Consider the following 27,827-nt stretch of genomic DNA (forward strand, 5'->3'; position numbering starts at 1 on the left):
TTCTCATAATATCAGGAGTTAAATAGGCAATAATGAAATTTTGCATTTTTCTTAAAAGCTGCTCAGTAGCAACAGAATGACTTGGAGTAACTAAAATGAAGCTGAAATCCAGTACATTTTCAAAAGAAAAAGATGGAACCTGAGATGAGAAACATCCAAACTCTGCTCTTAAACTCAGTGCTGCAGAGGCTCATATCTGCAGGTCTGCACAGCTGCCTACAATGCTGGTTTGGGTTCCTGGGGTTCAGCCAACCCTTTGGATGATTTGTGGTTTTGGATGTGTTGTGGCTGCAGCATTCCTGGGATTATTTCCCTTCATTGGCCACATGCTGAGGTAGCTCCTGTGGCCTTTTGGGCATGTGCTGGTCTTCCTGCCTGGAATCACCTGAGATGTGGGTCAGAAGCAGACCCAGTATTTGACTCTCACCTGGAGGGCTCAAGTATACCATTGGCTCACTGCTGTTTTCTAGACTTCATTTCCCTGGATTTTGATGAGAAAAGCATGATCTGCTTGGAGCACCCCAAGGAGACACCAACCAGTTCATTGTCTTTTCTATGTGGTTGGGCCATTTATGGATGTGTGATTTGTTCAGCAGGGAAAACATTCACAGACAACAAACACAATATATTTTCTTCTCTTGCTTCCATTTTTTTTCAAACCCAATAGGGATAGAGAATACCTGTTTTTGTTTTAACCAGGTAGCCAAGATGACAAACTTAATAACTGAAAAGACAGCAGCAGCTCAGTAATCATCTTATTTGGGGAATTTAAGTGAAAGTACTGTTCCCAGTAACTGACTATTTTTCAAGACAGTAACAAGTGAAGGGAAGAATTCCATCTAATATTGTTTATATTGTTCTTTTGGAGTCTGATAACCATGAGAACATTCAAAATAGGTAAACTAATTTAACTTAGGTAAAGTACCTGACCATTGAATCAGCTTTTTTCTTCCTGTGTTTCTCACAATGTCCTTTAGATATGGGTCATTCCTCTCTCTTCATCTGGCAGATGAAAACAAGGCACAGGGAAGGCTGATGGGACAGAAAAATGAGTTTAATTATTTTGAATCCCAGCCCACTGTCCTCACTAAAGCAGCTCTTTAGGAATTCAGCTGACCTAAAAATAATTCAGACTTGTGGCTTAAATAGACATACTCTGATATGGTGAAATAATGTACCTTCTCTATTTTAGTACTTGTAGTTTATCAGCAACTTTTACACTTCCGGAAATTAATATATCTGCACATTGGTTCTGTAACAGAGATTTGATTTCATAAATTTAATCTGTGAAAATGAGATAGATATCCTTGTTGATATGTACAAAAAATGATGGTTTCCTTAGAGAGTCACGTATGAGATAAAAGAACAGCAGATATTTATAAAACATGGAAATTGTTTCCTTCTTGTATGATTTTTCTCTATATAATTTTGAACAAATTGCTGCTGTTTTTCAGTCAGTATCTTACCCACACAAGTAATGTGTGTCTGAGGGTACTTTCCCCTGGGAAAGCTGCATTCCTCTTGCTTTCAGAGTTTAATCTTGTGCACGTACATTGGAAAGATCTCACAGCCAAGTCTTCTGATACATTCACTGTAAAAGTAATGTCTTTTCAAATGTTTTTCCAGCATCAGTAAAAGTACTGAAGAGCATGTGTGAGAACTTCTATAAGTATGCAAAACCGAAAAAAATCCGAGTCTGCGTTGGGACGTGGAACGTCAATGGGGGAAAGCAGTTTCGAAGTATTGCCTTCAGAAATCAAACCCTAACTGACTGGCTTCTGGATGCACCAAAGTTAGCTGGGATCCATGAATTCCAAGGTAGGATTTGTGTTCTTTTCTTGAAAACTCTGTGTCTTGGTTTGAAAGACAGATGTCTGCTAGGGAGGAGCAGGGCCTCCCTTGGAATGGAGAATTCAAACACTCTCCCCCCGAATTATTATAATTTAGAAAATTAAGTGGGCTCTTCAGCAAAATATGGGGATAGGAGTAACAGTTCTCTACCAGTATGCATAACAAGGCAAACAAACAACAACTGCAGCATTAATAATAAACAGAACCAAGGACCCTGAGGGGCTTTGCTTCACAAAGCCCAGGGCAGTCTGATCTCAGTGCCCCTGCAGGAGTCTAAGAGCACCAAGCTGGAACAGTGGAATATCCCACACTGGTGGATGAGATATACCAGAAGCTCCACCGGTGGTAGCTGGAACAGCAGGGATGTCCCGGCAGGGCAGGGCACTGAAGGGCCACAGTGTAGCAAAAAGCCTCAAAGCAGTGCCCATGAAGCTGCAGCAGGGCAGGGCTGGCCCAGCTCCAGCAGGGCAGGGGGAGGGGAGCTCAGAATTCCTGGGCACACAGGCAGATGGTGGTAGATTTCCCAGGACTGGACTTAGTGGTGACCGGAACTCCTCCTGCAGCAAGCAACAGCCTGGCTGTCCTCTCTCTGATGGCGAGAGCAAGAGAGCATAGCTGCTCCCGCCCTGGTCCTTTACCTGCCTCCAAACCTCGAGGTATCTTTTCCCCTCTGAGAGAAAGCTCCCAGAGACCAAAAAAAAAAAAAAAGAAAGTGTGTAGCACAGCGCTGCATCTCCTTTGGCCACTTCATTGTTTTCCTCAAGCACCCATAAGTCCTCAGTAGTTAGTTTCCTGGTAATTAACAGGAAAAATTCTGTAAGAAAAAAACCCAAATCTAACCCTCAACACTCTGATTTTTCTAAGTAGATCACAAACATTGAAACAGGTATCACAGAAGTGTAGAACTCTGTAGGAAGGGACTGTAAAGATCCAGTTCCACCCCCTGCCATGGTCAGGGATGCCTTCCACTATTCCAGGCTGCTTCAAGCCCTGTCCAGCCTGGCCTTGGACACTTCCAGGGATCCAGGGGCAGCCACAGCTTCTCTGGCACCCTGTGCCAGGGCCTCACCACTCTCTCAGAGAAGAATTTCTTTCCAAGTAAGGAATTTCTTTCTTAAAATTTATATATATATATATATGAGCTCTTGGTGCTTAAGTTAATTTAAAAAAAGAAATAACTTTTTCCCTATTTACCTCCAGATCGCAAAAGCAAACCTGTGGACATATTTGCCATTGGATTTGAAGAAATGGTGGAGTTAAATGCAGGAAACATTGTGAACGCCAGGTGCGTGATCCAATCCTCACAGTTCTCGTTTGGCTGATAATCACTTTTTTCAAGCCATACGTTATTTAAAATTTTGGTTTCGCCAATGCTTGCAGTGTTCTTCAGTTGTGTGTCTTGTATTGCTGGGAACAGCCAAACCTGAGAAAATCGTTCCAAAAGAATGTGTTGTTGGAATGCCATTATCTAACAGGTTGTGATCTGTATAAAGGCAGGCTTCCCTCCATACTGTTAGTTTTCACTGCCATTCCATGTATTGCGTGGTTATATTACTGTGGAGTTGAGATTTTTCACTCCTAACAGACTGGGTTATGGAAATACATTTTTGCCAGTGGTAGGTGATACCAGTGATGTATGTGTGTTCGGTCCTAGGACCACATTCCCTTTGTCCGTTGTTTTCTCTGCCTGCTTTACATGTTTCCTGGTGTTAGGGGAGGTTTAACTCATTGGGAAGAGCACCTAAAGCCTATAATGCTGTAGCCTTTGTGCAGATTTTTGTCTTTTGGGTACCAAGTGTCAGCTTGTCATCCCCTAATTTCACCCTATGTGTAGTTAATGCTGTTTCCAGGCCTGGCATTTTTCATTCCTATCCAGTGCTGACTCTGAAAACAATAGTCTGTTAAGTCTCTGAGGATGTTTCTTCTTGATCTAAGACTATGGACACCCGTTTTCCAATATTCACTGAGCTAGGAAGTAACTCTCTAAAACAATTCTTAGGTTTCCTCCTCTAGTCTAGGCTTGTAAAGACAGCAAAATAGCCATGGCTCCTAAAGTTGTCTGTGGTGTTGGGAAAAGTTGAGGCAGCATTTGTAGAGGCTGAATTTGAAACAATGATGTCATGACATTCTGGAGCCTGCGACTCTGCTGGGAGACATTTGAGCACCATTCCCAACTTGGCTTTGATTTACTGCCTCAAGGTTTACTTGAGGTTCTTAGATGTAGCTTAGTCAGCTCAATCACCATCTAGAAACCTGCTCAGTTTGGTTTATTTCAACCTGGTGTTTTTAATCTCACTGCCAGCACCACGAATCAGAAGCTCTGGGCTGCTGAGCTGCAGAAGACCATCTCCAGAGATTACAAGTACGTGCTGCTGGCTTCAGAGCAGCTGGTGGGTGTCTGCCTCTTCGTGTTCATCAGGCCCCAGCACGCTCCCTTTATCAGGTTAGTGAGTACAACTGGCTGCAGCTTGGGTCACTTCAGCTTGCCTTGTGTTGGAAGATAACACCCAAACCTCCTCAGAGCCATGTGGGGCTCTGAAAGAGCTGTTCTACCTTCTGGTGAAGAAGTTGTTTAAGTTCTTTTATCTTAGTTTTTAAATGCCTCGCTGGTCGCCCAGAGAGCTTGAAAAGCTGACATTTTATCTTGTTACTGCTCAGTGGCTGTTGGAACTTTTAAAAACTAACCCTGTGGCTGCAAGAACAATGTGTCCCTCCCAGCCCTATGTCATGCTCAGAGCCATCTGTGCCAGGTTCCTAGAAGGTTTAATAGCTGTTTCACTATTTCAGGGATGTTGCTGTTGATACTGTAAAGACTGGCATGGGAGGAGCCACTGGGAACAAAGGTGCAGTGGCCATCCGGATGCTGTTCCACACCTCCAGCCTTTGCTTTGTGTGCAGTCATTTTGCTGCAGGGCAATCCCAAGTCAAGGAGAGAAACGAAGACTTTGTAGAAATATCTCGCAAGCTTGGCTTTCCGATGGTAAGCATGGTGTTCAAATTCCATAACAAATGAAAAGTGAAACCCTTGGAGCTCCAGCATCCAAGTGTCATCCCAAACTCCATTTGCATTTTTCCCCCTCCCCAGTTTCCTCTGGAAGTCAGGTTTCCTTGGATTAGAGATCTCAGAGGGAACGGAGTTCCCACAGTATTTATTAAAATACAAGGCTGCAGACAGAATAGACCTTGCCAATGCAATGATGGAGATGATGAAACCTGAGTTCACTTGCACTCAGAATCATGAACTTAGCTTAGGAAAGAGACCTTAAAGATCCCTGACATGCAGTCAAACTTTTGTAGGCACAGGAGACCAACCACCTATGAGAAAAGAATCACTGGGAAACAGCACTGTTCTCAGTACACAGGGATGATGCCACGTTCTCATAAACAAACACCATGTTCTCATTATCAAACACCAAGTTGAAAACATTATCAGTGCAACAAAATGCTTCCTTGAGACTTAAAGCTGTTTTAAATTTTGTCATGAAACTGTAATTTGTTAATTTCTGTGACATTGTGCAGGAGTCTTACATCTTATTTTACAGGGGATTTTTATTTTCTAAATTTGTCCCCACTGTCATGTTTCAGTTCTCCTAGCAAGTGCTGTATCCAGCAGTTTACTGAATGCTGCAATTTCAATCTGCCAGTGTATCTGCTTGGTTTTACTTAGGGGAAGTGGAAAAATCAAAACAAAGGGGGAAGTAAAAGTTCTCACTCTAAACTCTGGGCCTTGTTTAAACTAATAAAGCCCTCTATAACTAATATAACTAATGTCTTTCTCTAGTGATGAAAATCAGATGTAACTGAAAAGTCTTCATTTTAGTCTGAATGATAAAGCTCTGGATTTGCAGTTTGCCAGGAGACTGTGCCACAAAGTGCCAGGGAGGTGTTTTGTTCTCCTCTGACACAGGTAGCAGCCGTTGCCTTTGAGCAGACTTCTAAAACAGGAGTAGGAAGGTGAAGAATTTTAGAATCCAATTCAGTTGATTCGTGTTTTAGAAATGGAAACTCCATGGGAAATGATACTTCTCTTGTGTTCCATATGTAAACACCATACTGTTGATCGTGCTGTCCTACACATACGGACACTAAATACTAGGATGTATTTCAGTTGCCTTCATCACCCAGAAATTATACATATTTCACAGCTAAAAACTGAATTTCTGAACCTAGAAGTAGTAAATTTGTCACTCAGTTGTTTTTAACTCCAGTGTGTGCTGCTGTTTTACAGGGAAGGATGCTCTTTTCCCATGACTATATTTTTTGGTGTGGAGACTTCAATTATCGAATAGATTTGCCCAATGAGGAGGTGAAGGACCTAATACGACAACAGAACTGGGATCCCCTCATAGCAGGAGACCAGCTTATCAATCAAAAAAACTCTGGACAGGTGTGTTCAAACATTACCATACTTGAGAATACTTTGGGTTTTTTACTGCTTTTAGCAATTATATGATGCTCCTGTAAATCTGTATGCTCAGCATGGAGTTTTCTAATTCTAATATTTTTCTTTTTGTCAGGTGTAATTATTTAAAAAGAATATTTGTAATGTTTGGTGATGTTACTCTTTAGTAAAATTGTAATAGGCTTAATGCTGTTACTGCTGGGAAAAGGAGTAATCCAAATAGTAGCTTTTTTTATATGCAAAGAAGACACAGAATAACAAAGTCTGAAGAAAGCTACATTTTTTTAGATTTGTAGGGTTTCTTGTTCTCTCTTTGCAGCTCTGCATGGGAAGGCTGGATATGGTTAAAAGAGAGACAGTCCTCTATTGTTGGTTCTGTCTGCTCGCCAGCACTTGGATCACAAGCAGTGCTTTTGCTGATTTAGAGCTCCCTTCCATTTGTGCTGGTATCTTGTGCACCAGAGCAGAAGACAAAACACTGGATATTTTTACTCTCTTTATTTTTTTTAAAAGCTGTTTCCTAGAGAAAGCAAGATGTACGTTCACATGGGCAGGCAGCATTGATTGTCTGTTAAATAGATCAAAATATGATGTGTAGAGGTTTTGGAGACACCTCCAGCAGTTAAAAAGCTGGAGAAACCTATGGAAACTGCCAGAATATGAAAAGGGCTCCTGGCTGGGGAGCAGGAGAAGCATTGCACTGTTGGGGTGCTATTCCATGGTTCAGAAGCTGCTGGCTGGGTACCAGAGCCGTGTCCTTGGGGGAGCTCTATGGCTGTGCAGGTTCACTTCTGTACCTGCTGTTCAGGAAAGGTGTTTACATAGAAACTTGCTCCATAAAAGTAGGTTAGAAAATAATTACTGAAGCCAAGCAAATTAATTGTCTCAGAAGTTGTGGAACTTCTAGCATTCTGACATTGATCTTCTGACATTGACTTTTAAATTGACTGGATTTCAAATTGTATTTCCAACAAGAAAAGCAGGTCAGCCTATCACTTGATGCAGATTTGATTGTAAGATCCAAGCTAGATTTCTATTTTACAGATCTCCAAAGTGAAGGAAAGATACCCACAAAAGGTTGAACTCAAGAATGGAGCTGACTTAGCTAAAGGGTTTTAGCTTGTGTCCAGTTTAAACACTTAATGAGAGAAAAGCTCATTTGAATACATTGACTGTATTAAGGACTCTAATTTTTCCTTTTTTAATTTGTTTTTTTTTTAAATCCCACTTATTTGAGGGGGCATCTTGTGTCGGCTTTTCCCTGGAAGTGTTCAAGACAGGCTGAATGGCAACCTGGTCTAGTGAACAGCATCCTTGCCCATGGCAAGGGGTTGGAACTGGATGGTTTTTAGGGTCCCCTCCAACCCAAACCAGTCTGTGAGTCTGTGAATTTGTGAGAACATTTGGCATGTTCAGATAGATAAGATGTAAGCCTTAATTCCCAACTTTTGCTGACACAGGAACAACTAAGCACCAGATTAAGATGCTGTGGTACACCATCAGTGTTCTGGGTGACCTGCAGTTGGTAATGACATTGGAGCAACAGTAGGGTTGTTCGTAAGCGTGGGCTTTAAGATATGACTGCTGGCATACTTCTCATTGATGATTGTCTGGGTCACTGTTTAGTCATAGTGTCAAATGTTTTCAGCAGACAAAATGTGGAGAGGAATCCATTTTAACAAATAACAGGGGTTTTTATTTTATTTTGAGATGTTTATAGAGGTTGTCAGTGTTAGAATAGAGAATTCTGATTAGTTTCACACTGTTTCCCATCTGTTTCTGTCCTCTTTTTTTACAGATTTTTAGGGGATTTCTGGAAGGGAAAATCAATTTTGCCCCTACCTACAAATATGATCTGTTCTCTGATGACTATGACACCAGCGAAAAGTGTCGCACACCGGCATGGACAGATCGGATCCTTTGGAGGAGAAGAAAATGGCCATTTGACCGATCAGGTATGAGGGTTTCCCTTCAGTTGTTCAAAATATTCTTTAAGTGACTTACAGGATCCGTTCAGTGATGTTCCCCATGCTAGTGATGCTGAGCTCCTGTTCCTGGCTTGGTAGGAGACAGAACACTTGTAACAGACCTTCAGTAAACACAGTGATGCTGAAGAGAGGGCCATGAATCCGATCCCAGTTACTGACATTTGAGGAGTGGAAAAGGAACTTTGAGGGGGGGCATTTTTGTAAGACATTTGGATTTACTTCCTATGTTTATTCTTTTTATAAATAGCACATCCTTGCAATCACTATATGTTTCCTCTTTTGTTTTCATTGCTGATTGTAGCTGAAGACCTGGATCTCCTGAATGCAAGTTTTCACAGTGACAGTAATGTCCCTTATACATGGAATCCTGGCACTTTGTTGCACTATGGAAGAGCAGAGCTGAAAACATCTGATCATAGGTTCCATTTTAATTTTATACATTACTTCCTAAGATTTAATACTCATGCTCCGTATTTTGTTGCTTAGATACTCTGCTGACAGCATTTTCTTGTGTGTTTTTTCAAAGGCCTGTGGTTGCACTGATTGACATTGACATATTTGAAATTGAAGCAGAAGAGAGACAAAAAGTGTATAAGGAGGTGATTGCAACGCAAGGACCACCCGATGGTACTGTGATGGTCTCCATCAGAGGTTCTTCAGCAGAAGAAAACTATTTTGATGATAACTTGATTGATGATCTTCTTCAAAAATTTGCAGGCTATGGTGAAGTTATACTTATAAGGTAAAAAAAACCTCCTTGCTTTTAATTTCTGCTTATGGAATCGTGGAATTGTTTGGGTTGAAAGGGATCATCCAATCCCACTTGCTGCCATGGGGACACCTTCTGCTATCCCAGGTTGCTCTGACCTGGCCTAGGACTCTTCCCAGGGATCCAGGGGCAGCTGCAGCTTCTCTGGGCAGCCTGTGCCAGGGCCTCAGCACCCTTACAGGAAAGAATTTCTTCCCAGTATCCAATCTTACCTTCTGGCAGAGGGAAGCCATTCCCACTTTGTCCTATCTGGACTTGAAACTGCTGGAGCAAGCCCAAAATTTATCTTCATTGTTCCCACCAATTTCCTGAAAAAAAAATTTCCTTAGCTAGCTTTTCTGTTATGATCTGTTTAATTTTTAACATTCAAATTTCAACTTAAGCATCTTTAGAATTAATTTTAAATACCTGTATATGTCTCAGTTTTCAGATTTTTCCAGATACTCTTTATTTTTGAGAATTTTACACAAATTTTGTATTCTAGAATTAAGTTAGTAGTTTTAAATGAACTGAAAATGAGAATGTTGCATTTTCAGTAGGCTGGCAATTGTACTGTTAAGTGTTGTGGAATTTTGCTGGTTATTATTTCCAATGAACTTTGCAGGTTTGTGGAAGACAAGATGTGGGTAACATTTTTGGAAGGAAGCTCTGCTCTGAATGTTATGAATTTGAATGGCATTGAGGTAATGTAAAAATGACGAAACCTTCATGTAGCAAGAGAAAAAAATCCAGCATTTTTAAGTGTTCTTGAGTGGGTTGGATTTTTTGTTTTTCTTTGATTCTTAGAAGTTTTTTCTGTTCCCTACTAGACTGTTGCATCCTCCTTTTTTTTTTTCATTTTGATAGCCACATACCAGTGTGTTGAGTTTCTAAAGCCATATAAAAGAAGTATCAAACTTAATTTATTTTTAGGAGGAGTATTGTTAGAGAATTGAAGATCTCCTACTGAGGAACATGCTCATCAAATGAGGGGTTTGGGGGATTTTATGATTTAAAAAGCAGAGTTTAGTTTCTTGAATGAACCAGTTTAAAATCTTTATAGCCTGCAGTTATTAAACATTTAGCACTTCTGTACTGCAAACTCTAAAAAATGTCAAAATTTCAACTTGCATTGACTTCCATGGAATCAGTATTTAATCTGTGAAAATTTAACTTCTGACATTCAAATTTTTACTAGTCTGTGGCTGTTAAGACTTAGAATATGTTATGTTTACAGATGGATCCTTGCATCTACTGAGATGTCACTGACAGTTCAGACAGGAAAGGGACCCTGAGTAGAATGTCAGTTTGCAGAATGAAGACCTGCTCTGTACCAGCCTCTAAAAATGACTTTATTCATGTAGTTTATAAGCTCGTCTGCTTTTCTTTATAAATAATAGCATTTCTGTCAGAGTAAAGAAACCAGAAGCTTCCTGATAACTGAAAAGGAGAACCATAGGAGATGAGTTGCTAGTTTTTCTACCAAAAAAACCAATTTAATGGTTGTAATAAATAGTTTAAATTACATAAATGTAGTTATTATCAAAATTAAGTGAAAATCAGAATTATTTTTCTTTAGGTGCAGAAATTCTGATAACCTTATTTGTGATATTTTCAGGGATTATTTTTTTCTTTTTAAATCTAGAATGCTGAGCTTTAATATTCCCACTCTTAACGACTTCTGTTTTGTGCATACCTTTTTTTGGCAATTCAGCTACAAGGAAGGATTATAAACATCAACTTGAAAAATCCCGATTGGATCAGAAGTTTGGAAGATGAAATGAATCTAGAGAAGATTAATATTGGGCTGCCTTCATCAACAAGCTCCACTTTGCTTTGTGAAGATGCTGAGGTTACTGCAGACTATGATATGGAAGGTTTGTTGAGATAAGACATTCCTTATTTTGAAATGCTTACAGTCCTAAATAATGTGGTTAATTTAATGCACATACATAACAAGTTTATGCCCATCTGAAACAGATAAGAAATCACATTATTTCCAACAGTATCTCAACAATCTGCTTCACTCTCATCTACATTTATGTATATTCTAAATTGACAGTTTACTCTTCAAAAGCACATCCATGTTGAGCCTTTTTTTTAAACACCATTCCACCTTTTGCAAGCAGATGTTATTACAAATAACAGATACCTTGAAATCCCTTGCCCAGTCTCTGAAGAACGAGTGAAGCTTGCTGTATTGCAAACCAAGGGAATAACCTGTAAAGCTAATTGTTTCTTAGATTAATCAACTTCACAGCTGCCACACTGTTATAATTACCTCTAATAAAGATCTATGATATATATTATGCAGTTGAAGTATTTTTAGGTGGTTTGAATACCATGTGTCATTTTGGGATGCAAGGATCATCCTTTTGTTGTTGCTGAGCTACTTCCTTGGAACTTTGGAATTTGCATAAAATACCATGTCCAGAATCAGTTTTTATGTGCTTTTCTTCTCTGGGGCTTGTTTTTTAGGAGACATCGATGACTACAGTGCTGAAGTAGAAGAAATCCTTCCTCAACACCTACAGCCAACATCAAGCTCAGGGCTCGGAACCTCCCCGAGCTCTTCCCCACGCTCCAGCCCCTGCCAGTCCCCGACGCTGTCGGATGGACCCACGCTCCCAGCGAGACCCAGCCGAGCCCCAGGAAAAGCTCCTGGACCGCCTGTGTCCACACACGGTGTGTATTGCATGGCTCCACTGCCTCAAGAACTGACCACACCCAAGTTCTATTGCAGTGTGTCTGTAGAATCCTGGTTCATCCCAGTCATACTCTGGGAGTACAGCCCCTGGCAATCCCTACTCCTGTCGGCTCCAAGATATATATTGTAATCAGCGCATTTGTAAACTGGGAGCACAATATGAAAGCTTCCGTTTAAACAAAGCCTTTTCTTAAATAATGAAGTGAACATGTGAACACAATGATGGTGTTTGGAATGGCCTCTAATTGAGTTTATTTTAACTGCTCAAATGCCTTGAGAATTCCCTTCATAGCATTTCTTCCAGAGAACTTAATTCACAGGTGAGGGTAAAAATAAAAATTTGGAATGCTGAAATTGGTAAGATTTTTCAAGATTTCATGGAAAACATAAATTTATTAAAACTCATGAGGCAAAAGTTTTGGTTTAGGAAATCTGCTTTTCATCATTGGTTCATTGCTCTTGTTTTCCCTCTCTCAAAAACTTCCGGATTGTTTTTTCCAAGGCTGAGAACTGACTGTCCTCTCTGTGAGAAAAACTAGAAAAGCTTCGCTGGTTTTAGAATGTTAAAAATACTAATTTTTGCATTGTTTTCTGTCATGTCCTTCAGCTGAATTCCAGACTGGTGCCCAGCAGCAGAAGGAGCCTCCTCAGAGCCTGGAGCCAAAGCGTCCTCCACCCCCTCGGCCCGTCGCTCCTCCTGCACGTCCTGCTCCTCCACAGCGGCCACCTCCACCCTCAGGTAACATGGGGACCTTTTCAGGTGCTCAGGAATATTTGTTTTCAAGTCTGTGAGATGAATCTGAAAGTGCAAACCCCAACTGCGTATTACAGTTGGGGCTCCCTGGTTTTTAACTGAAATGTTTAATTGGTATATTTAATAGCAGTAACAGCATGGGAAATAACAGCATATTTGCCACTTAAATATTGTTAGTGAATAAGTTTATAAAAACTTATTTTCACAGTTTTTAAAAATGTCAAAATTTACAGCAATGTTTACTCAACATTTTCCTTTTTTTATAGCATCTATTTTAATATAAAATCAAAATAAACTTGTGCATTCATTGATTCATTGCTATTTCTTTAATTTTGGCATCAGTATATATGTATTTTATCATGTCCAAGTTTTTAATGTAGACTTCATTTGTATCATCTGACAATGTGAACAATTGAGCACTAAGAGAAACTGGATGTTCAGAAGCATTTGGGCAATGTAGTTAATAACAAACTGACCCTTGTGATTTTTAACTTTCTCATTCTTTTTCTTCCCTCCTACTATACTGATACTTTTCATTACTGCTGCACTCATTTCTTAAATACTGTCAGGCGGTAGGAGTCCTGCACCTGCTAGAAAAGAATTTGGAGGTAATGACTTTAATTGTTTTTGAATATGACTGTACAGCAAAACTGCTGTGGGGATCTGTTGTGACAATACTTAACATGATGATTTCCAAAGGTATAAAAATGGGCAATTCTCAAATTTATAGAACTGAATAATTCAAGGATGTCACTGTCATTTCTTTCTTCCCCCTCTGAACTATGTTTGACTTTTCAGTGAAATATTATTTCTCCAGAAAATGGTATTTTAAAGTCAGAAATGGAAGTTGTTCCAGGTTTTTATTACTTTGTCCTGGGTTAATACATCCAGCTAACTTTTCTGTGCAGTGCTTCTTTAAAGTAGCCTTTGTCCTTCTGTGTCACATATTTTGGTGTCCTGCTTGGACTTAAATCAGCTCATCAGTACATGAGAGGGAGTGAGAATTGTTAGTGACACTTCCAGGCACTGCCTCTCAGTTGGTTGGAAAGGGGTTTTTGACAAGATGCTTCCAAAGTTTTGAGTAATCTCAGAAAATACATAAACTATTTTACATAGTCTGTAACTATCAACTAACTTTGGTGTCAGGCAAAAATGTACTTGGCTCCTAGATACTGGTGACACAAGGAAATTTTTTTGCCCAATGTGTAGTATTTCAGATGAGTTAAAATGCAGAAATAAGCGCTTTAGGAAGTGGTTGGTAGACCACATTCAATATAGGTGAGATTTAATTCGTTGTTCTTCAGTCCTGTGTATTTTTCTGTGCACTGACACAGTCCTGTTTGCCTAGTTTGTCTCAATTGTGCAAAGACTAGTCAGTTGTCTTCTTTTGTCCTCTTTCCCAACATAGCCTTCCATAGAGTCATAACTTGCATAAAACTTGCTTTTTATGCAGTCATTTGAGACTCTAGTATATTTTTTCATATATTATTCCAGCCAAAAGCTCTTCTCTTTTTTTCTGCTCTCCATTTTCCACTCATGGTGTACATGTATAAGCAAAAAGACTTTGCTTTTCACAGGTGTCTGAGCTCAGCTCCAAGCAAGTTAGCACAGGGCTGGAACCAAAATAAATGAACTTATGGGTTACTTTAGTGGAGAAAGGGCAACTGTGTCTCCTCCCTAGGAGGAGGGCTCCTAAAGCTTTGTGGAAATATCTCTGTGTAGTGTCTAAGTGGATCAAACTTCAGGTTTAGACTTCCATAGCACATGCAAAGGGACACTGATCATGTCTTTGAAATGTTGTGCCTTTTAAATGTTAGGGGTTTTTTTTCTCATGTGTTTTGACCTTTTTTCCCCCAAGTATTTCAGTCCCTTCGATGCCCATGGCATTATTTTCTAATGGCTCAGTATGCTTTGAAGATGAGAGGAGGATTTGGGCATCTAAGTGGTTTTTGTTTGGTCATACTTTATATCAGAAGTAACTCAGAATTCAGGTGAACAAGGCTCTACACTCATTGCAGGGCTTTACAAAGTGTAAACCTTTTGTATGCTAATACACAAAAAATTTCACTGAGGATTTTATAAGCTCCAATTGTTTATAGTTAAAAATTAAGATGTTGGACTCTGTTTACCCAATATTTTTTTAATACATTACATATTAAATTTTCAGAGAACATTAAAAACTATAAAGGCTACTAATTGTCAATTGAAGTTAATAAATAACATTTGTGAGGTTTTTTCCTTTAATACTAGTAGTCAGGGTTTTTCTGATTGTTGCGGCCAAAGCTTTTATCATTCGTTTTAAACTGTTTTTCATTGTCCATAAGATTAAAATATTCCTATGCTGCCCTTTGTGATAGCATTATCACAGCACAATAATTTTGCTTTCTCACTGTTGAAGAGTATTATGAGTAAGTGAAAAAATCTCAGGTATTTACCCTCTGTGCTGTTTGTCTCCCATGTAGTTAATATTTTTTTATTTGCCAGATCCTCATGGCCAGTGGTGTGCTGACATAGCAGTGTGTGCCTGTGTCACCCTTCTGCTGAAAGGAGCTGGCTTTAGTTGTCCTCCTGCATAAAGACAAGAGCAGAGCAATGTTTTCTGTAGGCAGTGCCCTACTCCTGTGCAGCTTCACTGCTGCTCCTCTCACAGAGCCATTCACAGTCAGAAACTTATGATGGCAATTGGCAGAGCCTGGATCTCAGCCAGAACAGACACCACATGCTAGGATTTAGCATCTTTGAAACAAATGTTCAGCCAAAGCAGAGATCTGACAGTCCCATTTCAGCCTCGTGTGCAGCCGTCACTCTGCCCACTCTGTGACAGAACTCACAGATCACAGAGACCTTTGAGATCTTCTCCTGGGCAGAATGCACACGTGGGCACATGGTGAGAAAACAGGAGGCTGTGTCATGGCTAAGGGATGCCTTCAGTATTTCCATCATGTCTATGTCCTGCCATGTTTTTGCCATACAATTTTAGGAGCCCAGTATATGCTTGATGATATTGCAGAAATAAAATAAATCAGCATGGTTATGCATGATGGTACATCTTTCTCTCAATCTGAACTGTAAAACCAATTGGTACAGCTGTCCCAAGTGCACAGTGCTGCATGGAGGCAACTTAGTAATGCAGTTCTTCAGGATACAGCACATGGTAGGAAGTGGGAAGCATTGCTTTAATTGAATTTCTTATTCAGCTGTACTGTAGAAGAAACAGACTATTCAGTGTTCTGAATGACAGAGATCAGGCTTAATGTTGCAGGGTGTAAGTGCTCATTTCATTTGTTCATTTACTCCCCAGTGTTTGAGTACAGGTCTGTGCTCTGCTTCATGAGAGGTTCAAGACCAGCATGTCAGATCACACTGGATAGCCAAAAGTTTGTGGAGAGTGAACATTCTGAAGGAATTAAATTCTCTTTCAACTGTAATGTAAAATTAATATAATAGATGTTATTAAACATGATTGTACTTGATGATTTGTAATTCACACCAGTCTGGTTCCCCATGCTGCTACAAACAGTTATTTCCTACAGTGACTGTAATCTATCTAGACCAGAGTTAAATTGTATAAAGCTGTCTTGTGGCAGTGTTCTTTCTGTTTTTTCTTTCTCAATCTTCTACTTTTCTTATGCAATATACAGCTTCTCTTCTTTCTCTGAAAAGGTCTTGGAGCTCCTCCCAGTCCTGGGGTAGCTAGGAGAGAAGTAGAAGGTAACATAACAATTTTTGTGTTCTAGAAATGGATTTCTAATTTAACAACTGAGTAATATTATTGCCCTTGTGATACTAAAGGTGGTTTCACGAAGGTATTTATCATGTAGGATCTTTCTTTTATTTAGCATAGCTTTCACCCAGCCAGATTGCTTCCTGGTTTTCAGTGCTGGTGGGAATTGTTGCAGAAGGCATTTATGAAAAGCTGAGTGAAAACTTAGAGTGCCCTAATCAAGAATGCTTTGAAGGCTGACTCGTCATCAGAGTGATCATTATACTTGTAACTAAATCAAGAGTCTAGGGAGCCTGACTTTTCGTAAAGAACTACATGCATTCGTGTATTTTGGGGGGATAAACTTCCATTGAAACAATTTGGTCTATAATTTAATATTTTGCCTCTTTCTGAAGAGCACAATGTAGGTACTTTGATTCAAATAGCCAGCTGTGTGCAGCACACAGTTGTGAGGAGCATTTCTCTTGCACCATTCTGGTTGGAGTACATGGGACTACTGCTGGATGGGTCCTACTTTAGCCATGCCAGCAGAGTCATGGGCTTGGGTTTCTTCCTTATCCCTCAGGAATGTGTCCTTCACAGCAAATAGCAATACAGGTCCTAACAGAGTCACTGGCAGGGTTTCCTCCTGTATTTACAATTAATTTTGGCTGCATTGCTGGTTCATTTTTATAAGTTGGCAAAATCACTCTATGCACAGAATATTTGTGATTGGAAGGCACTTTTGGTGGTTATCCACTCCAGCTTCCTGCTCCAAGGAGGGTAAATTGGCACCAGGTTGCTCAGGGTGTGAGCTGCTTCACTAAGAACAGTACCCAGAAACCCATTCTGACTGGTTCCAGGGCAGTCTGATGGCTGGAAGATAATCTGATAAACTGTGATGCACCAGAGTTCCTTCCACTTACTGTCACTGGCATGGTGACTTTGCCTTCCTGGAAAATAAGCAGCAGAAACTCAAGCCAGAATCCTAAACCTCCCTGCTTGTTAGAAATTATGCACTTGTCTGAGCTAAAGAGAGTTTTTTCATCTCTTGCACTACCCAGTTTGAATGTTGCACCTGAGGTTGTCATCAGCGTGGCCATGGTGAACCTGGTGCTCTAACAGATTTATCCTGTGAACACAGAGAGTGGGGTCAGGAATTGTCAGATTAGTTCTCTTTGGTTTAGCCACTGCTGGTAGAACATGTACAGAATATACACAAAACAAAACAGCTTCCAACATGATTGAAAACACAAGGTACCTGTACAAGTAGGTGTCTTTAGCATGCAACAAATAGGATGTTGTTTAAATAATTTGTAATAAAAAGGGTCAAATTACTTTATGTGTGCCATAGGATAGGAGTGTGCTAGTGACAGCTGGTGGACATGTAATAAGTTTTGAAAAAATCACTGGTATCTCCTTGCTTCCATTCTCCATAGTAGTAATGTAACATGGCCATCTAATATCCATTTCTGGCTTATCTAACACAGATAATCTAATTTTTTTTTCCATGCTTCAAAGCACAAAAAAGCCCTGGAACACAAAGAAAAGATAACTTAGGTAATAGATACATGCTTTGTACTAATTATAATACAGATAGAAGTTGATTTTGAAATAAGTGCTAAGTCAGTAATCTCTAATGTCTGTTACAGTTCGTAATCAGCCTCCACATTCAGCGGGTACAACCAGACCGGTAGGTATTTTTTTAATTTTATTTTTCCTGCTAAGTGTCTACTCTTTATTACATTAAGGTTTCTGTTGTTCATAACAGATGTAGAGAAATCTGCATACTTGACTGGTCAGTTTAGAGTTTTTATGAGTTAATTATCTCAACAATTCTTATCTATTGACTAAAAATATTATGGGGTGGGGAGGGGGGAGGCAGGGAGAGGAAACCACCACAAATGTACACACTGGATGTGACTTGATTGTTCTGCAATCACATGATAGGCTCCCAAATACACATTTTGCATCTCCTTTCAAGCAACTGCAATGTTACTCTTTGTATTGTATGTCCTTACTGACTTGGTGTGATAAAATGCATTATCTTCTCTACTGGAACATAAATCGTGATGGCAGTTAATTGCTTACAGGCCATTAACGGATTACATAAGCAAGTGACATCTTGTGATTACTTGATGTGTCGTGGAGTTTTGTACCTTGTTTTAAAGACTAATTTTCATAAAGGTCTTCACATAAAAATGAAACATTCAACTGTTTCAGCAAATATTAGTACTGTGTTTCATTCCTTTATTTGTGGAACTGAACTGAAGGAAGGGAACGAAGGGATTTATGGGCATTCAAATGCTTCACACAGGAAATAGAGAGAAAATATATATCTGCCTAATTTTTCTTAACAGTAGCAAGTAGGAACCTTGCATGAGGTAAGAGGAAAGTGTTTTAGTAGCTACAGGTCTTCTTAAAGAATTACAAAATAAGGGAATTGTCTGTTGATAATTCTTTGACTTTGCAGCATATTCCAGTATTGGAACTGCTGAAAACTGCTGTTGGAAGTCTCCATTGAAATGAATTTCATTGATTGATTTTTCTCAAAGAGATTGATTCTCACAGTGGTCAATTCATGACCTTGGCTCTTTTTTTATTTTCTTGGAAATGTAAAATGGCCTCTTCTAAAATTTGGATAAAGAAAAACTGGTATATATAGGAAAAAATGTATTCATTTTTCACTGTATGCTTCCTTTTTTTTTCTCCTCATAATCTGGAGCTAGCACAGGATTTGCCATTTCTAAATCAGAATAAAATCTGATGTACAAAAGAGACTTCACCAGTGTCTTAGAGCTGGCATAAAAGCAACATTTTTTTGTCCATATTATCAAAACAGAAAAAGAAAAACAAATCAAAAAGGCTCCAAAACCCAAAAAACCCAAACATATTAGAAGGCCTGGAAAAATATCTCCCAGAATGCCTTAGCTCAACCCTCGTTTGGATTTCCTATCTAACATTCCAGGACTTGAGGGGAGCTACAAGAAAGATGGAGGAAGGACTATTTCCAAAGGTCTGGAGTGCCAGGACAAGTGGGAATGGCTTCAAACTGCCAGAGAGCAGGGTTAGATGGGATAGCAAGAAGGAATTCTTTCCTATGAGGGTGAGGAGGCCCTGGCCCAGGGTGCCCAGACAAGCTGTGGCTGCCCCTGGATCCCTGGAAGTGTCCAAGGCCAGGCCAGTATGGGCTTGGAGCAACCTGGGACAGTGGAAGATGTCCCTGCCCATGTCTGGAACTGGATGGGTTTTAAGGTCCCTCGTAACTTAAACCATTCTGTGATTCTAGGAGTGTTTCTTGCCTTTGTATTGAGTGGTTTTTGGATTTCATTTCAAGGATTTCAGGAGCAAGGACAGTAGCTGCAGTGGACCTGCTTCCCAGTGAGGGATCCTCCTGAGGGCTGGTTTACACTTTCTTTATCTTTTTTTTCTTTTCCTTTTTGATATATTTTTGGTTTTTTTAAATACATTTTGGTGTATAATCCATTATTATTCTCCTGCCTACTATCAGAATATTGAAATGAATAACAAAATGCATCTTGGCAATCTCAGATCAGATAGGAATTTATGAGGTCAGGTGGCTGAAAGTTGGTAAATGGACTCAGCCAAGCATAAGGAATCATGTGATACACACTCAGGGACATATATCTATTAAAACTAGATCAAGAATGATACTTTTTTTTTTATAGTGGTGAAGTTTCTTTGCTTGTTTCTGATTAATTTTTGTGTACAGTTGTGCAATAGAGTTTGCTCTGAAAACCATTTCTAGAATGTCCACTGGTACACAGCGTTTTACAGGAAACAAATGTTACAAACTATATTGTCTCACAATCCTTGATCTGTTTCCCTTGATCTCTGGCATTTTTATCCCTAGGCCTTTTATTCAGCTTTCAGTGTGTTGTTTGTAATTTACTGTGCTTCAACTGTAATCTGGAATAGCTTCCTATGTGTCTTTAAATACTGATGTAGACTTTTAAATTTACATTCCCAGCATATTAACTTCTATTCCATCAACTTCAGGAAGACTTTAGCCTTCAGATGAGGCACAATGTGTGTTTCATTAATACTGTTTGCTGAGAAATAGGAGAACTCCAAATAGAGTAGTTGCTCTTGTTGGTTTTGTTGCTTACGTTTCACAGACTTAGGTAAAATGTCTTATTAATACTAGTAAAATAGTAACTGTTTCTAGCATCATTGCACAGGTAAATATTTATATAAAGTTGAAAACCACTGTAAAAATCCTTTTGAATTGAACCATCATCATGTTTTGAAAATATATTTTTTGTTCTTGCATATGTGTAAAAAAAACAGTTCAGCAGCTGTTATCAAAGAACTTATTTTTCACAGAATCCTGATTATCCTGAATCATTTAGCAGTAGATCCAAAGTTGAACTAAAATACTTTCTTTTTACCAACTTTCCTGTCAGACTATTCCTCCTCGAGCTGGAGTTATCAGTGCCCCACAAAGCCATGTCCGTCCCTCAGGGGCAAGACCAGCACCTGAAACTCAGACCAAACCAAGTGAACCACCAAGAGGTAAGTTTCCTTTAGAAGTTAAATATAAATGTCACTATTCAGTCAAGCACTACAGTCTATGGTTTGAATGCTTTCTTTTCAACAGATGTCTCCACTGTTCAGTAGAAATTAAGCTTCTTGGATGTAATAGCATTTGGCAATTTGTGTTAAGCATTCAAAAGTATTACAGACCCTTTCTAGAGGCTAATCTCAAGATCACATGAGATCTTGACCCACAGATTTCCTGATATCAGTGAAATTGCACAAAGATTGCAGTGTTTGGTCTGAGCACGCTGGTGTGTCCCGTTCTGGCTATTGATCACCAGACACTCTATGCACTGGTAGTTTGGTAATCATAAAATTTGGAATAGCATTTATGTCTGACTCTCAAAGCAACTTCCTAAACTTATAGTTTAAAAACCCCCTTTATCTTTATATGTATAAAAATATATGGTTTATAATAGTAACCTCCAAAATACTTTTCAATGCAACTGAAGTACATTTTGGAGTGACATGGCTTCTGGTTCTGTGTCTTGTGTAAAATCACAGCATGGTTTGTTTTGGAAGGGACCTTGAAGGTCATTTAATTCCAAGCCCCTGACTATGGGCAGGGACACCTTCCACTATCCCAGGTTGCTCCAAGCCCCCTCCAAGCCCCTTCCAACCTGGCCTTGGGCACTTCCAGGGATCCAGAGGCAGCCACAGCTTCTCTGGACATCCTGTGCCAGGGCCTCCCCACCCTCACTGGAAAGAATTTCGTCCTGATATCCCATCTAACCCTGCCCTCTGTTGGCTTAAACTTAAGTAAAAATTTTTAATGGAGGTCTGCTGAGTTTTTGATGGTTTCCAGTCCCATTGCCATGAACACCTGCTGTTCTCACGGCCCCTTTTCTGCAGTTCTCTTGGGTGGTTCCCCATCCTGCCATCCTTAAGATTCGTTACAATTCCTAACCATGAAAATCACTGCAAATGTACTTCCAGGCTCACCGTTGCTTCCTGAACCACTAAAGCCTCAGGCTGCTGGACCTGCTCAGCCCAGCACTCCTGTGCTAAGGATGCAGGAGCCCCTGATCCCTGTGGCACCGCATCCATCTCAGGCAAGTGCCCCGCAAAGTCTGGAGCCCCCCCAGCCGCCACCTCGTAGCCGCTCGTCTCACAGTTTGCCTTCTGAACCTGCTCCCTCCCAGCAGCAAGTAAGTGGAAAAAAACGTTGTAGGTACCTTCTTTTCACTGTGTAAATTAACACAGCTTGTACTGCAGACTTGTGAGGGACCCTTAAAGCAAGCACAGAAACAAAAATAAGGGTCCATGGTCATGGGGCTCTAGGAGAGTAATAATTGCTTATGTATTGTCCATGAATAACTAACATCTTAAATACTAAACATTGAATTTAGGATTTCTTATGATTGCCTTACAATTTATGGACAGCTCATTCTTAAAATGATGTTGTCATTTGGCAATGGAGTGTTTGTATGGAAAAACACTCAATCTAAGAAATTTAATTTTATAATGATATGTGCATGACAAGCTGAATAGTAAGTACCTAGCACAGGTCTTAAATAGTTACTGCATGATGTGATGCTTTATGTTGGTGATCATTCATTGAAGGGAGATGATACTGATAAATAAGTTAATAAATTAAGTCAATGTTAATAAATACTTAAGAGAAATAGAATTCACCCCATTCCCCCTAGTCAGTTAAAATACAGAAACCTATCCACATAATGTGAAAATTTCATACAGTAACAATTTGTTCTCTGGGACCATTTAGACTGTTATGATAAAAAAACCACTGACTTTTTCTAGGAAAAGCCATAGTTTCTTACTACTGCTTAAAGTGCAGAAGCAGGTTTTCAGTGCTGCTCAGGTTTTTCCTTATGCCCGTATCTGAAGCCCTTTTTTGCTACAATAGTTCATGCCTATTTTGTACCACAGTGAAGCAGCCAAATTCAGTCCTCAGCGAGCTGATTTTTGAATTCGAATTGAAAAAATATTTAAATGCTTTTCCTTTCTTTCTCCTGAACCTTTTTCTTTGTCTGTGAACTGCTTTTCATTTTGGAAAAATTAGACCAAAAAATAGTTTTCTGAGGAAAGGTCTTTAAAAAAATACGAAGTCTTTTGAGAGGTAGTGAATTCCAAGCCCATTCTTCCATGCAAATCTTAATTGTGATATTGAAGAAACTAAATCTCTCCTTATAAAAATAATTGCTTGTACAGTGTGAATATTCAGGACTCTATACAATCCATACATTGAAAAAGAGAATTAGTTATTCTAAATAAATATTTTTATTGTAAAGAAAGGGGATTCTAGAATTCCACAGAATGAAGAGGCATTATGGTTTTTCAGCTTGCAAAACTGTTACTGTAGATGAGGGAAAATACCAACACAGTTCCCAGAATGAGAGCTATGGGGCTTTTTATATTAATAGGTGACTAGAATCAGACCATCCCTTCTCAGATTCTTAAAATCTTTATTATTTCTCATCTCCAAAAAATACTACGATCAGCTGCACAATGAGTATGTGTATGGAAATACCATCAGAATGGACTTGAGTTGTTTTTTTATGACTCTTAATGGTCGAGCTTACAGCAGAAGACAACAGAAATTGAAAATTTACTGTAGTGTGTAGTAAATACTTGTGGTTTGTATTCATAGCTCAAAAAACGGCTTTGTGAAAACTTCTGAAAGTATTTTTAATGTGAGGTTGCTTTGTTACTTGGATTTTCTTCCTAATTTTCTTTCCTTTGATGTCTGTTTCTCTTTCACAAGCAGGAGCAACCATCAGGGTAACAGGTATCTGACTATTTACAAATCTTGTATGTGGTCTCCATCTACTCAAGCAGAAAAGATGTATGAATGTTGTTTTCATACATCTGCAGTCCCATCCCCGTTAAAAACCACCTGTCTGCATTCATGGATTGACTATCATACCATAGTTTGCTTTTTCCTTTCATAGTACATTTAAAAATGAGACTGCATTTATTAGGGCCAGAGCAGCTATTTTGCGTCATCATCTTTTATGAAACAGTTGGACCCTCACCTATGTTGCTTAGTCACTGCTGAACCTCCTGATCTTGGTCTGTCCGGGGAAAAAAAGATCAGTGTTGGCAATAAATGTTCTCTTTAATGCAAATAAATCCTGATGCTATTGCACTGACATTTTTTTTTTCCAAAATGAATCCCATCTATCACATTTCTCAAGGAACAGAGGACTTACTGTGACCCAAACTGAAACAATCTGTTTGTTGCAATTTTAAAAACATTTGGTTCCAGAATTACTCAAAGCAAATTTTTACTTAGAGCAAGGAACAATTTGGATTCATAGTTTCTTTGGGAACTTGTACTTTTAAATGACTGCAGGACTTAAGCAGCTGGTGCCAATCTGCATTTGATTTCTATTCCTTCTACAGTTCAATTTTTCACATTTTTCCCTAAGTTACTCAGTTGCTTTGTTTTAATATTATTCTGCAAAAAACTTCAGCTATAGGCAGTCAGTTCAACTGTTTGGATATATTAAGTTTATTTGTTAAAATCATAAAATCTTTTTGTGACATTTGAATTCTTAGAAGCTGTTTTAACTTAAGCTTAATTCATTTGATAAGGGGAAGCTCCAAACTCTGTTCTGTCAGCGTGCATACTGAACAAAGTAGGTAATCCACCTTTTTGGACAGTAAAAAGTAAAAAAGTTGCATTGTTGTTTGAAGCAGTGTATAAAAGCAGGAATATTTTGGTTTGAAAAGCTCAGAAATTCTGTGGAGAAAACTGTCTTCTCCAAGGATAACTTGTTATTTTAATTATGAAACAAGTGATTGTCCATTTCCATGCCGGGAAATACTGGAGGTGCCTACGAATGCCTGTCTACATAGAAATGTCTGACTGCATATACTAATAACACTAATGTTTCCTTTCATTGTGGTGCTTTAATGCTGCTTGTAACATCAGTATGACAAACTCCCAATGTAACTTGGAGCTTTTCATTTTATAGTTGTGCTGGGCTATCCCTTGCTTAGAATACAGTACCATTTCCCGAACATTTTCTTATCCAAAGTTCACTTAGTGTTTTTTGCTGGGATTGGGACCTGAAGGAAGTAGGTTCCAGCTTCATCAGCCACTGAGGAGGGGGGAGTGGTGTTTACCAACTTACAGGCTTTTTGTTAGACAGAGGGTTCAGGCCGTTGTTTCCATTCTAGCTAAAACAAAACCAGGTTAAAGTTTCAGCTGAGCAGTGAGAAGGGGGGCAGTAGGAATAACCTGGAACCAGCTGCATGATTCCTGAGCATGTTGTTTCCTTTGCAGCTGAATCCCAACGGGACATATGGCACTAACCCTGAACCCCAGCTCAGCAGTGACCCTTTTGAAGACCTGTCATTTCAGCTGCTCGTGTCCAAGATGCAGACGTCTGTCCGAACATCACCTGCTCCAACCTTAAACCAAAAGGAGTTGATAGAATTGTCTTCAGCAAGGCAAAGAAATGCGGATAATTCGAATACTGTAAATTGCATGCCAGCGATGCCTCCTATTCCAACCTTTCACTCATCACAGGAACATCAGCACAACTCTCCAAATCCATTTATTACTGGGCTGAACTGCTCAAATCCATTCACTGAAAGAACTCCTAATGCTGGGAATCCATTTAGGACGGAAATGCGGGAGTCTGGGATACCCTCACAGGTACTGGTAGGACCTGCTGCTTCCCACACAGTCCCTCTTCTGCCCCCCCCCAGCTGTAGCACAAGCAAGCCTGTATTTCCTGTGGATGCAGCTGAAAACACATTTTGCTTGCGAAGCAAATCTCTCAAGGTAGAAAACGTGCAGCCCAAAGGGTGGGTGACGTTTGATGAAGACGAGAACTTTACCACGAAGCTAAAGCCATCTGCGAGTGTTCCGGATTTTAAGCGACTCGGCTCCGGGAAATCAGCTGGATGCCCAGGTTTGCTGGGAACTGAACAAAAGGCTTTCCTTTGTTCAGACTTTAACTTTGATGGTGACTGGAATAAAAGTTCTACTGATTGCTTCTGTACAATGCCAGCAAGAAAACCACCCGCACCCCCTGTGCCATCCAGAGTGACCAGCAACAGGTCCCCTGCAGATCCCTTCCCCTCCCTGGCACCCAAGGTGTCACCAACTCGTGATTTTACAGACAGATAAGATGGTCAGAGATACAGAAGGTTATATTTGTTGCTACATTTATCCAGTAGAATAATTGGGCATTTGAGATTATTCTGTGTGCAATAATTAATTGTTAAATGCACTGAAACTTAACTCTGCTCATAAACAGCCACTTCTGCTTGTGTATAAATTTTGAATGTGTATATATGGTAGAGCACAAAAAATGGTCTGAAGTTTATTAAAATCTCGTGTAATAGTATTTGAATAGACAAAAAGAGAAGAAGGGTGAGCTACTGTCTCACTAAAACCTATCAATCCTGGACACAGATTTTATTTAGGGAGCTCTTTCATTTCTGTTCTCCTTTGTGGAATTTCACAAGAAGAGGCTCCCTGCTGGTAGCCTCCCCCCTCCCTTTTGACTGTTTTGTTTTGGTATTTGATATTTATAAGTATTTACCAAAGAGCTGCCAAAGTTTATTGAGATTTGAATGTTGACAAGTATTGTTTAGAAACTGTTTAATTTATAACAGAGGCTATGGATATTTGTAAGGCTTATATTTGAATTCGAGGCACAACAAAAATAGTTTACGTTCAAAATAGAAACAGAACTTTGCATATTAATATATTCAATTAATCTCCTGTGTCAGTACATTTCAGTTACTAAATCCTGTTTTGACATACACTCACTAGCACTAATTCAGAGTAATTGTTCCATATCATCCATTATTCATTACTGTTTTAACTATACTACTTTTTTTTTTCCCCACAAATTTGAAACAGCTGATACAGCAAGCTTTTCCTCAACCTCTGGAAAAAAGTCCCCTTGGCCTTTGAGATACAAAGCAGTATTTACCAGTTGCAGACTATGTAGACTGCCAGCCAGGGGGTGAAACAACACGCTTGGATTGTGTTTAGAGTAGTGAAATATCCCAGGGCACCACGCTTTTTAAATCCTCAAATGCTTCACAACATGATCCATGAAATAATCCACTATTCCTTCGGACAGCCCCTGGTTAGCCACGAGCTGCAGCTGCCTAGAGGAGTGATAGTGAGTTTTCTATTGCGCTTTTTTCTGTTCAGGTCATTCAAGTTGTACATTTGGAACAGCAGTGGTACTACTTGTGCTTCAGTGTGTGAGTTACCTTGTTTTATGCTGTTGCTGCAAACATCTGTGTGGTTGATGTTTTGGTATATTCTTACATTAGCAAACCAAAATCAGGTGGGAACTTTTGCTAGTGGGAGTCACGTGATAAATATGTTGTCAAATATTTAATTGCAGTGATTAAAAACTATCTGTCTGAACTGTACCTGGCGTGCGGCACCTCTGCACTTCACAGGACTGTGGGGACCACAGGGAATGATGCTCCAAAATTCCAGTGTCTATATATGTATGTATGAGCTGTATTAAGGCTCTGCCGCATGTTGACGGGAGCGATGAGCTACAGTAGATGCTCTGAGAACACAGAGGACAAGGTGAGACCCACTCCCTGTGTGTCCCTGGACTCTCGGTGTTCCTGTCCCGGTGTTCCCACTCACCTCTCCGTGGCTGTGTCCCCTGGTATGCGTGAAATATTCCCACTCACAGTTTTGGTGGTCATGCTCCCTCTGTGCCCCTCATGTTCCCAAATCCTCCTAAATCTTCAGGATAAATAAAACCCTCTACAACCATCTTTTTAGTGTCAGCAAGTCAGGCATTGATTATTTCATTCTTCGCCAGGGGCTGTGGGGCTGACAGCATTCCAGCCCCCACACAGACACAGAACTTTTCCACTTACTTACACGTTTTTAGTAAACCAAGGCATTAACGTTCATTGGTTCTAAATTGCATCATAATCTTTCATTAATTAGTATTTTGTCATTTACGGTTATTGATTTCTCACTTCTTACGCTAATTAGTCCGTATTTTTAGTCTTTTTATATCTTTCCCTTTAGCAGGGAATTTCCAGTGCATATACTGAGTTTTTTATCTGGTAGTTCTGCAGAGTGTCCTTGTGATCCATTAATTCTGCATTCTAGATGTCCAGCCACACCAGTCCCTCGTTCTCTCCC

General features: G+C 39.6%; 1 protein-coding gene across 6 annotated transcripts in view; it reads left to right on the forward strand.

Moving 5' to 3' along the window:
- Nucleotides 1-27,587, forward strand: part of SYNJ1 (synaptojanin 1) — a 51,796-nt gene extending 24,209 nt beyond the window's left edge. For 2 of the 6 annotated variants that reach the window (XM_083885042.1, XM_083885043.1), the window contains 18 exons: nucleotides 1,627-1,818; nucleotides 3,052-3,136; nucleotides 4,154-4,294; nucleotides 4,639-4,831; nucleotides 6,080-6,238; nucleotides 8,052-8,208; nucleotides 8,543-8,660; nucleotides 8,768-8,983; nucleotides 9,615-9,693; nucleotides 10,704-10,866; nucleotides 11,468-11,674; nucleotides 12,304-12,435; nucleotides 16,114-16,161; nucleotides 17,675-17,713; nucleotides 17,806-17,846; nucleotides 20,581-20,689; nucleotides 21,650-21,861; nucleotides 24,966-27,586. In XM_083885042.1, the coding sequence (XP_083741168.1) occupies nucleotides 1,627-1,818; nucleotides 3,052-3,136; nucleotides 4,154-4,294; nucleotides 4,639-4,831; nucleotides 6,080-6,238; nucleotides 8,052-8,208; nucleotides 8,543-8,660; nucleotides 8,768-8,983; nucleotides 9,615-9,693; nucleotides 10,704-10,866; nucleotides 11,468-11,674; nucleotides 12,304-12,435; nucleotides 16,114-16,161; nucleotides 17,675-17,713; nucleotides 17,806-17,846; nucleotides 20,581-20,689; nucleotides 21,650-21,861; nucleotides 24,966-25,817 (3,143 nt within the window). In that variant the 3' untranslated portion in view covers nucleotides 25,818-27,586. Of the gene's footprint in view, nucleotides 1-1,626; nucleotides 1,819-3,051; nucleotides 3,137-4,153; nucleotides 4,295-4,638; nucleotides 4,832-6,079; nucleotides 6,239-8,051; nucleotides 8,209-8,542; nucleotides 8,661-8,767; nucleotides 8,984-9,614; nucleotides 9,694-10,703; nucleotides 10,867-11,467; nucleotides 11,675-12,303; nucleotides 12,436-13,019; nucleotides 13,059-16,113; nucleotides 16,162-17,674; nucleotides 17,714-17,805; nucleotides 17,847-20,580; nucleotides 20,690-21,649; nucleotides 21,862-24,965 lie in introns of all 6 variants that reach the window. The other 4 variants (XM_083885047.1, XM_083885044.1, XM_083885045.1 and 1 more) reach the window with 4 other exon arrangements.
- The last annotated feature ends 240 nt before the right edge of the window (nucleotides 27,588-27,827 follow it).

This window comes from Zosterops lateralis, assembly GCF_965231275.1.
Source record: "Zosterops lateralis genome assembly, chromosome: 2".
In the NCBI taxonomy this organism is placed as follows: Eukaryota; Metazoa; Chordata; class Aves; order Passeriformes; family Zosteropidae; genus Zosterops; species Zosterops lateralis.